Genomic DNA, 11,193 nt, shown 5'->3' on the forward strand with positions numbered 1-11,193 from the left:
AGCTTTTTCGGCCTTAATGGTGCGACATTGTCTGTCGTATTTCAGCCAAATCTTATTTCCAAATCATCATCGTCCATATAAAATCCCCATTTGATTCAGGACGTTACGTAATCAGGGCGGAAGGATTCGGCCTGAACCTCCTGGGTACTTGTGGGATAAGTTTCAGCCCACGTCCTAGAATCTAAATGGTGAAAAGTAATTAAGCCTATTGTTTTTTATGGCAGGCACTAAATGTAGGAGGGCGGAGTGCTAAAAGGGGTAAACAACGAATAGACTGGGGGGGGGGGACACTATTTTTTTGGACACAAAAATAATTGCAAATGCAACCCTTATGTAAATTACCCAATGTTAATGGACCATTGGAATTCCACTGTCATAGCCACTCCAACCTACGAACGCGAAGACGAACGAATCATTATGTAATGGCGCGAACACACTGTTCAACAATGCACTCAAATATGTCAGGCATCTATTTTTAATCGGGTGAAACAAATTTGAACTGGCACCAAACACGCAACATCGCTTGTGTCAGCCTGTTATGGTTTAAGATATTTGTTAGTCAGTTACAAATTTTGGTGCACGCTGATTTGCTTGGAATTTTAAATGTTTCAGGTAATGTTGACGCCATGTTCACACAGAAATTTGTTGCCGCAATGTGTTGCAAGAGTAAAGCGCGAGTCAACTTCAGATTTGTTGCATGCAAACGTTCCGTGCAACAATTTCAAGGGGCAACATACACAATCAACAGTGCAGCTTGCGTGCAATGTTGCATGCATTGTTGGTGCACCGTGTGTCTGTGCCTTTAACACTGTTGCCTAACATTGTGAAAACGGTTAGATGGAAAAGCTACAACTGCAAAAAAAACCTACAGGAAGGAGTTGACAACTAAAACCAATATCTATGTGTATTACAAGATGAAAGGCATTTCTTCTTTTTTTTTGTTTGGCTATTCAACAAACACCTTTGTTTTGCTTTTTCCTTGAGGGGTGCATGTACTTGTTGCTGCTGCAATTGTTGTTTTAAGAAGTTTGGTTTTTCAAGGTTCAAGCCATTCGGGCCCTCGTCAGCTTTCTATGTTTTAAACAAATGAAAATATGCTTTCGAATTATTGATAATGAACGTAGTTTAAAGCACTCGTACTTTATTACATCTGAAGTTGAAATGGTTGGGGTTCCAATCCCAGGGTTTCCGAATGAAGGAGTGTCACTCCACACTGAACATCAACAAATCTGTATGCACTGTCAATGTCCCACCCCCCACCCGTACGGGCAGGGAATTCAACAATTCCGTAACCAATACGGGGTTAGCACTTTTTTCTTCCCCGGGTCCCCGTAGAGCAATATTTTGCTGTTAAAAAAAGGTTAAGCTGTTGCTGATCAACTTTTTTTAAACTGAGAGTGCGCAATAAATTCGGCGTATCTATTAAATGCATTCAGGCTGGTCTTTTTGCTGCTTTAACACAGTCCTGTCCGAAGTTCAGGTGTTGCAATTGACTAGAACAATATTAACTTTAGTGTCAATTTAAGGAGATTACAGCAACCTAATAAGGACTGCTATGCAAATGCTTTGTAAGTTGGCAGGCTTTTTATTTGAAGCAACTTCATCCCCCTTCGTTGCATGAACATGAATGCCCCTAGGAGGGATCCCTTGGATATGCCAAGCTGGTGTGGCATGATTTTCCTGTGACTTTTAAATAAGTTATTAATACCTTTGGAGGTCTGAATGCAGCATAAAAACTCATCATATGATATCATCTTCTTGTGATCCAACCTAATCTAAAAAAAAAATAAACAAAAAGTTTTAACATTGAGGCATATTGAATTTTTACATTATACTATCAGGGCTTCTGGACAGATGCGCGGTGCGGACCCGCATAATTCGCCTTTTTTCCGCACAATCGAACGATTTCCGCATAATCCGGCAACATCCCGCATAATTCGTCAAAAATCTAAAGAAAACTTAATAGTCAAGAAGAAATGTATTATAATGTTTTCTTATTTTGATGGAAATTACGAATTTTTTATAGTTTACTTACCAAATTTCAAGCAATAAACAGCGTTTGAAACTATATATTGAATCATACGCGTAATGAAAAGGAACAAGGCGTTCTTAGTTAAAAAACCGTGAAAAGGAGCCTGGTAACTAGCCTTAAATAAAACGTACTCTCTGATTGGCTAGAAGGGTATTCGCAGACAAGATTTTTCGCGCGTTAAAATAATATTTCTCTCGTAAACATTTGAGATCTAGCGACTTCTAAAATAGCTCAAATGGATAAATTTATTATGAAGCCGTTAAATATGGAAAAAAGAGAAGAAATAACACGACTTAAATTATGCTATGTATAAGGATTTTTTGATTTGTAGAGCGAGTTAATTTCCTATAATAACTACGCAGTAACTACGAATATGCAAACGATATATTGTTGTGCAAGGTGAGGTGAGGTGGTAAATAACGTTGAGATTTTTTGCTGAGCTTCAAAAACAGAACATAAATTTAAGGTTTCAAAAAAAAAAAAACATTCAAAGCAATGTTTTGGAGAGAAGCATATCGAGAAGAATTGCGTGTAGTGCGAAAAACACGACGATTACACGTGTGGATTAAAAACCTGAGATAAACAAGGCCAGTGTCAAATAAAGAAGCAAAACCAAGGTAAAACTGTAAATAATTGCGTAAAACTTTAGTTAAACAAAGTTTGGAGCTAAATAAAGAAGCAAAATTTTTAAAAAAAGTGTATAATCCTGTAAAAACAAATTCAGAAATTTTTTCGATTGTGACGTCATCCCGCATCCTATTCCGCATAATTTGCCATTTTCTCCGCATAATCCGGAAAAAAATCCCGCATAATTTCAATTTTTTCCCCGCATCCTGTCAGAAGCCCTGTACTATGTTAATTAGTTTTTAAAAATTAAATGTTGGCTATATATTCTTCATGCTGAAATCATAATAAAAAAATATGAAAGAAATTAAGACTAAATCCTAAAGTTCTTTTACTTACCTGACCATTAATTTGTTAAATTGACTTAAGCTTATTTGTCTTCCAACAAAATTGGTTAGGATTTTAGAGAGGGATTCTCTGAAAAAGAATTTTTTGGGTTAATATTTCATAAGACTATACACAAAGTAAGTGATTCAGAAGTACGCCATATTTAATATGTTACAACACAGTTAGGTGGTTGTGATAACATGGTTTTAAGCAGGAATTTGGGGGAGGGAGGGGATAGAAACATGACATACCTAAATTTGCACCAGCCCCCTCCCCCTCTAAACAATGATTGGTCCTTATGAAGTATATACCTGTTTATAATTCCTTTTCCTTCTGGATCACATTGTCTGAAGGAGTTCTTAATAACAAATATCCTGTTTTCATCTTCTCCCGAAGGATATGTTCCAACTATATATGACATAATAGCAAGACAGTTAGATACATTAATAATTTATAAGTTTTCATGGTAATAACATCAGGCATGCTCATGTTATTTGTATATCACAGTTTTCTCAATCTTTTCTCTAATTTAATTTTGGTTTATTTTCAAAGAAAACCTGTTGTTTATCAAAGTATAGCCTGTGTTCCATCCTGCCTTTTCTAGAAAATTCCAGATGTGAAGCAGGCTATCAAAGTGCACAGCTCCAGAAATCATCCCTTCCCCCCTTCCCCCGCCACAGAGGAATTTGGAATTTCTGAGAGGTGGGGGTCAGAGAAAGAACAAAATAACAGAGTTTGTGTGGAAGAAAATTAGAATTTTAGGATGGAGGGAAATATTGAGCTAAAAATGCTTTGACTATATTTTGGCTCAGAGAGTGAAAATAGGCTGGAGAAAATTCTACTTCTAAATTGTTATATATTTAAAGAGTTTTGTATTTCAAAGTCAATAAGCACTTAGAGTTAAGGGATTGACCAGCATTACCACTGTGTTACCTTAGTAAAAATATTCAACAACAAGACTCAACAACCAATCAATGTCAAATGTCAATAAATATACCAGAATCATCACTATGGCAAATATCAATTACATCAATCAAAGCATATTTTATTAAATGGAACATTTTATCAAAATAAATAAATCCAATTGGAATGCCAAAATTGAATTGCTCAATTTGCTTCCATCGTCAGGGCTCGAAATACCGGCTTGCCAATGGCCAAATGACAGGCCAAATTTCAGTCTTGCCAGGCAAAAATAACGATGTGCTGCCAAATGAATAATAAAATGGCATGCAACATTTACTGGAATGACCTCCTTTTACGATGCTTCTTTATTATGGCAGGCTAATAAAAATTCATATTTCGAGCCCTGATCGTAACCAATTCATAAGCAGTTATCATACCTCGTCAACAATTGCTTTGTCTGGTCCATGTGATGTTGATGCTGCGCTGTTCAATCTTGATAGACGGCTTTCAGCTCTACTTGCCATATCTGCTCTGCTGCCTGTAAGGAACATAATGGTTTGAAAAAAATATCTATCCTCTGCCTGACATTTGAGAGATTTGCATTATGATTAGGTATGCGAATTGTATTAATTGTGCAGTTCTAGGGAATATTCACATTCTCCTCCACAGAGAGTGGTTTGGGCTGCCAAAGGGTGGTGAGGGTCTGAGGAGGGTAATATTTTTATAGTTCTGAAAAAATTTCAGGATTCCATACCCCAGAGAGAGAGAGAGAGAGAGAGAGAGAGAGAGAGAGAGAGAGGCAGGGGCGATTGGAATATCAAAGTGGTGGACAGGATTAAAAGATGATGCATGAAGTTTTATTAACATTAATGTTTCAAACACCATTTTTAAAAACTCTTTAAACTAAAATTATTTAGACCTAAAAAAATTTGAATAACCAGAAATGAATTCATTTCTTAAATGAACTGAAATATGATGGTGGTAAAGTTATAAATGAAAATATAAAGAAATAGTTGATTTTTTTGTGCTTTGAATGCGATATATCTTTATTTAGACCTTGAAAGGGTTATCTCCATGATGTATAATGTCTTGTGAAGTATTCATAGAGTACCATTGGAGAATATCGTTAATCTGACATTCATATTTCCCTATACAAATATCACAAAAAGTTCTGCCACACTTGTGAAATTAATTATCTTTTTTTTATATTTAGCACCTTGGCAAAAACAAACACCGCCAAAAATAATGAAAATATTTTGTGATTATTTTTGATATAAGGTTAGGAATAAAGAACGATTTATTTTTTCGTCTTTCTCGATTTTGGAGTGACCTTCGTACGAAGTACTGGCTTTCCCCCGAGTTCAAACTTATAATTGCTATGCATATTTAATAAGTTTCTATCAGTATGTCAAATCGTCTAGTTTTAGGAGTGTTGAACTTATTAATCAGTTCACCTATTAAGGCTTTTTTTCTTTTGTTCGACCTAGCCGGCATCAGAAAAGCTCTTGCCGAAGAAACACAAGTTACGAGAATTTAAAAGATTTAATACAGATACATTTACTTTTACTACTTACAGAACGCTTGTGTTTACGCGTATTTAATGCTGGAAACCAATGAGTTTTATATGTAAAATTAAAAGCTATAAAGTCAGCTAGCTAACTCATTGATGACTTATGCTTAATAAATGAAATAATGCTTATGTTCTGGTGGTTTTAGATACTGTGTTGTTTTGTACGTGAATAGGAAATAAGTTGTAAAGAATTTTCATTGTTCATTGTGACTTTTCCGTTGACTAATAAACTTTAGTCATCCAAACTTAAGTTAACTGATGCTTTCAAAAACAAAGTTATAAAAGGCAAAGTTAAGCTAGGAGAGTGATAACTCGGCTTTTCATTTAAGCATTCGGAGAAAAATACCGTTTTGTTGATGATAGACCTGTACTTACCGAAGATTGGAATGGTTGGTTTTGTTGGGTCTTGCGACCGTCTGACTTCAACTCCTTCAGGTATATTGCCAAGCTGTTGACCGCTATCTCTAGGACTGATTTGTTGAGCATGGCCATTAGAAGATTTTGTTAGTCTCCACGGGACTTGGTCCGCTGTTATGGGCCTTAATGCGTTTATTTTGTTCCTGCTATCAAAATCAGCTCCAAAGCCAAGGCTTTGCCTAGAGGACAAACGCGATCCATCTCTCGATATACCACGTACGTTCATGTTCATCGGTTCTTCAGCGCGGGATAAAGGATGTGGAATGGCCGGCAGATTCGCTGTAGCCATTTTTGTTGCAAACTCGATTCTCTCGACTACCTCCTTAAGCCAATATTTTTAACATGCGTAGCTGATGCTTTCTGTATGAAATCCAACACTGGTACCGTTCAGCTTGGTTCTTGTGTCTACAAACGATTGGTTGTCATGGAGACTTGGAACGCCACATGTGAGTAGGGTTAATTGATGCGTATCAAGTATCTCTTGGGATAGGAGATGTGCTTGGGATCGCTACTTAATTTATTACTCAATATTTTATAATCTTGAGTAATGAAGTTTGTAAAATATTTAATTCTCAAAATAATTGAAAAGGAGTTGGCATGATCGTATGTTCATCACATAACATTTCATCAATCAAAACTATATAACAAGACTGATGGACCTGATCAGACTGCATTAACATGCTTCATGCGCGGACGTCACGCTTTAGTGAAATTTGTTTAATTTGAAAAAAGATTTGATATTCAAAGTTTTCATACAGATATAAGTAAAACTGTGAGGTTTTCTGAAGATCACACGTAAACTATTGAAGTTATGATCTTTTCGACATATGAAATCATACAAAGAAATTTACCTGCCATCATACATATCTTTTGTAAAAGTTGCAAGGTTCAAAAATTCATACAGTCTCTGGATCATCGACAATTTTCACGAAACTTTACAATTTAACAATTTAACTTTTTTTTTTATTGATAACATAACGAGCAACACGTTCTTAGCAACCAAAAGACCCCCAACTGATGGGTATGCTTCGAACCAGCTAAGCATAGAGAACAGCTACGTTCAATATGCCCGAAGCACTCAGGCTTTGAAAAATCACAATTGTCCAGGACTACATACTGGATGAACCAGCTACTAAGCATAGAGAACAGTTACGTTCAATATACCCGAAGCACTCAGGCTCTACAAAATCAACGTATACACATAAAATGATATTTAGAATAACAAGGCTTACCATACCTGAGCCTGTTATACATGTAAAAAATGGAGTATTATTAAATCATTAATAAAATGTAGCTGTCAAACGAAACTTTAAAACTAGCTCCACTCACCCGCTTTTGGATTGTCAGGGTTCTTGTCAGGATGGCAGATAAGAGCTTTCTTGCAATATGCTTTTGTGATCTACAAAGCCACAGCAAGCCAGTAAGAACATTCAAGAAGCTCTCTCAAACTAAACATTGTGGAATATTTACCTCTTTCTCTGTGCTTTCTTGAGCTACTCCTAAAACTTCGTAAGGTGTCTTCTTGTCCGCCATCTTGGATTTGACATTTATTGCGACCGACCACAGGTAACCCACAAAACTTCTTATATGTGCGAGACTTAAAAAGCTAAATGTTTATCTGAATAGATTGCATTTTAAAAAACCTCCTTGAGTCGTTGTTTCTACTTTTCCTAATCTCTTGGTGAAGTTTAAATGTAAACTGAATTCTCCTATTTTTTTGTTTTCCAAAAACATCAACATCTGCTTGGGCTTCCTGTGTCGAAGGCTTAGTTGCCAACTCACAAAGATGGATGTCCTAAACATTGAAGGGGTGCGATTCATTACATATTTACAAAACGCATTCTTTGGCTTCACAAACCAGATGCTGTTTCTAAGTCGTAGTGGAGATCCCAGGAACTCTATTTTGATTTACTTTCCTGTAGCGTACCATTTGGATAAAGCTGTCGGTTTGATGGTACTGTGGGTGGCTGTGATATCCGAATGGTTGAACCTTATTCTCAAATGGTACGGTAATACCAGTTGTTAGAAGGCTTTCAGTTATTAGCACATGGGGGGGGGGGGGGGGGGGGGGTACGTTTCTAAAGCTTTCCATGTAATTTTGCCAACCACCCACCCATGTGCTAATAAATGAAAGCTTCCTATAGGGAATAGAAGACTTTTTACTGGTATGACATGGTCTGTGGGTGTAAGAAATTGAAATTCCTAGGAATTTTCAATAGAACTGTTGTGAAGGTCTTGGATGGGAAGGGTAATTTGAGCTAGAAAAAGTGGGATTCAATCCTAGGAATGGGAAATAAAATCACATAGAAAGCTGCATTTATTATATACATTGCCCAAAGCTAGGACTGGGATTGCTGTGGGAGATCCAGAGGTAGTTCCATCAAATCAAACTTTCTGAAACCATTTAGCATGCCCCCCTCATCTTTTGCAAAAAAAAACAGCTGAGGGAGCACTGGGACATGGATGGTTTTGATGGATGAAACTTTGTATGTACTTTTCTCTCCCGTTGGGTTACCTGGCTACTCAAGCCAGGTTTTTCTGCAAACCATCTTGGAACCCCTCTTTACAAACCCAGTATCTACCACTGGATTGCCAACTTGTGGATTTTAAGTAAGATCACAGCTTTAGATTTCTTCTTTCTTTTTTGTAGGTTTTTGAGAGGTGAAAGACCCTATTGGTGGGTCAATGAAAGTGATGTTTGGAAAGATACTTAAAGCTGTTCCAGTATCCATTAACCTGTGAAACTGGTCCAGGTATTAATGAAAATATCTGAATATTTTTATAATTCGATAGCTATAGTTACCCAAAGAAGCACTAATACATGCTACCATGAATTTTCCTATTCCTTGGAAATTCCATTCCACATGCGGTGGAAATTTTTCCAAAAAAAGATTGGTAAAGGTTTTGTTTCATACCAAGGTTGAATAATTGCACTATGGGAGATGTGAATACCATAGCAAAATAATGCCAATGATAATGGCAACAGCAACCATGCATGGGTGGCATAGTAGTGTAGCACTCGCCTCTCACCATCTTGGTCCGGGTTCGAGCCCTGGCTCAGACTGGATCATATGTGAGTTGAGTTTGTTTGATGTGTTGTTCTCTCCCTTGCAACGAGGGTTTTCTCTGGTTTCTCCAGTTTCCTCCCTCTGTAAAAATCAAGATGTGACTTGAGTGTAGCCTGCGTTCAGCCGGTTTAATTTCCTAGAAATGACGGTTATTTCTAAGAAAATTAAACTGGCTGAACACAGGCTACATGAGTGTGGTATGTTGTAAATAATTAACCTCATGGAAGAGCTCCATATGGGGAATGGTGGCTGACAACCACCAATATACAATATATATATAGCATATATATATATATATATATATATATATAGTAAAGATTGGATTAAAGACGAGACATGTTCACTGTAACTCCGAGTTTCGTGCTTACGCACTCATCAGACAGACTTTAATGAAACATATTCCTATTACTGTGATATTTATATACAAGAGGTGTAATGATTATTTACAGTATAGACCACATTACATACTTTGTTATATATATATATATACATATACACTCGATTGCAGAAACATTGTAGTATACATTTATACATTTATACAAATACCTAATGAGATGCATATTGCAATTTACTTTTTTAACCCCTAAAACCAATTGATTTATAGTCTGTAGGATGTAAAACACAAGAATACAATATTTTGATATTCATTGAATGAAACAAATAATAAATAAAGCGAGTTTTCTGTTTTGCATATCATTAAATATACTGAATAACTTAGGTATTTGTATAAATGTATACTACAACCTTTCTGCAATCAAGTGTATATATATATATATATATATATATATATATATATATATATATAACAAATTGTAGATAAGATGCTAGGAGTAGCATCACTTTTGAATTTGATTTTAATTTTTTTTTAATTATTATTCTTTTCAGGCTCTCCTTCAGGTCATGCAATGGTAACAACATCAGTTCTCTATACCATGATGCCAATAGTAACAACACATTTTCTTTACTTCATCAAAACCAAAGGTTCTTTACAAGAACGACTAATCCATGTCTGTTTGTGGTTTGCTTTTTCTGTGGTAATAGCGTTGGTCTCTTTGTCGAGGTTATTCATTGCTACACACTTTCCTCACCAAGTTATTGGAGGTGTTTTCGGTGGTATTGCTATCTCATACATAACTCAAAAAAATCTAGATTTATCAAATTTTACAAGTGTTCAAAAATGCAGCTTTGTTTCATTCATGCTTATGATTCTGTCTCTTGGTTTTTATGAAATTCTTTCACATGCAGTTTTTGATCCTTCTGAATCTGTTCTCAAAGCACAAAAGTGGTCTGCTCATCCAAGGTATATCCATATAGAAACAAGGCCGGGAGACTTTAATATTAATTGATTTATTGAAAATAGACTTACATGTAGATTCAGAGAATTTCATTAGTACACTTGGCTCTTTCTTCTTCCAGCCACAAGTTTTGCAACCGACAAGAATCACTAGCCACTCTACAACACTTATTGACAATATTTTCTTCAATTCCATAGAACATAATATCATAAGTGGTAATATAGTATATGATCTCACAGATCATTTACCTAATTTTATTATTTTTGACAAGCCTGTGCATTTAAAATCTAGGGGAAATGTTCATAAAAGAAATTATTCTAAACTAAACAAGTCTGCATTGATCGATGAAATTTCATCAATAAATTGGCTGTCAGCATTTCCTCCCGAGCTTGATCCATCTGAAATGTTCAGTTGTTTTCATAATAGAGTATCTGAAATAGTTGATAGGCATGTACCAATAAGACAACTGTCTAGGAAAGAAATAAAATTCAATTCAAAGCCCTGGATAACCCAAGGAATCAAAATATATATTCATATCAAAAATAAATTATATTGTAAATATTTAAAATCAAAATCCACTTACTATCACATAAAATTTAAATTGTACAGAAATAAATTAAATCATTTAATTGATTAAAATAAGCAAAAGAATGTACTACAATAACTTCTTTCTTGAAAATAGTGATAACACAAAGAGAATTTGGAAGGGTATTAGACAAATTATTCCGTCAAAACATATGAAAAAAAAGAGAACTGTATCTAAAATTATTGAAAATGATGTTGAAATCACTGATCCCAAAAAGATAGCTAATGCTTTTAATAGCTACTTTGCTAACATTGGAAATAATCTTGCAAATTCTGTCCCAAATGTAGAAAAATCACATCTTGACTTCATGAAAACCCCAATATGTAATAGTTTTTATATTTTTCCTGTCACTTCCACTGAAAGTGAAGAAG

General features: G+C 35.5%; 2 protein-coding genes across 3 annotated transcripts; one reads left to right on the forward strand and one right to left on the reverse strand.

Annotated features, from left to right (window-relative positions):
* Positions 1 to 2,995: 2,995 nt before the first annotated feature.
* Positions 2,996 to 7,425, reverse strand: LOC116289379 (uncharacterized). 2 transcript variants are annotated; one of them, XM_089039770.1, is made up of 6 exons: positions 7,344 to 7,425; positions 7,203 to 7,272; positions 5,832 to 6,278; positions 4,324 to 4,424; positions 3,295 to 3,391; positions 2,996 to 3,073 (listed from the first exon to the last, which is right to left on the reverse strand). In XM_089039770.1, exons 3-5 carry the CDS (start codon positions 6,160 to 6,162, stop codon positions 3,299 to 3,301), a joined length of 525 nt encoding a protein of 174 aa, XP_088895896.1. In that variant the 5' UTR covers positions 6,163 to 6,278; positions 7,203 to 7,272; positions 7,344 to 7,425; the 3' UTR covers positions 2,996 to 3,073; positions 3,295 to 3,298. The 2 variants fall into 2 exon arrangements, with proteins under 2 accessions (XP_088895896.1, XP_088895895.1); XM_089039769.1 differs by having other exon boundaries at positions 5,832 to 7,272.
* Positions 7,426 to 7,652: 227 nt separating this feature from the next.
* On the forward strand, positions 7,653 to 10,873 carry LOC116289380 (glucose-6-phosphatase catalytic subunit 1-like). Its single transcript, XM_089040509.1, is given in 4 exon segments — positions 7,653 to 7,877; positions 8,524 to 8,581; positions 8,584 to 8,626; positions 9,827 to 10,873. Coding segments are annotated over 4 exon segments (780 nt in total). The 5' UTR covers positions 7,653 to 7,659; the 3' UTR covers positions 10,288 to 10,873.
* The last annotated feature ends 320 nt before the right edge of the window (positions 10,874 to 11,193 follow it).

Source organism: Actinia tenebrosa, unplaced genomic scaffold (genome assembly GCF_029948245.1).
Source record: "Actinia tenebrosa isolate PJP-AT-01 unplaced genomic scaffold, QUT_ActTen_1.0 PGA_scaffold7__59_contigs__length_16204524, whole genome shotgun sequence".
In the NCBI taxonomy this organism is placed as follows: Eukaryota; Metazoa; Cnidaria; class Anthozoa; order Actiniaria; family Actiniidae; genus Actinia; species Actinia tenebrosa.

Excerpts from the sequence above, each read along its gene's own strand:
- LOC116289379 (XM_089039770.1), bottom strand. The coding sequence starts at position 6,162 with ATGGCTACAGCGAATCTGCCGGCCATTCCACATCCTTTATCCCGCGCT. Across the intron at positions 4,425-5,831 it reads ACCAACCATTCCAATCTTCG|GCAGCAGAGCAGATATGGCA; the intron begins GTAAGTACAGGT and ends TGTTCCTTACAG. Across the intron at positions 3,392-4,323 it reads ACAAAGCAATTGTTGACGAG|TTGGAACATATCCTTCGGGA; the intron begins GTATGATAACTG and ends TGTCATATATAG.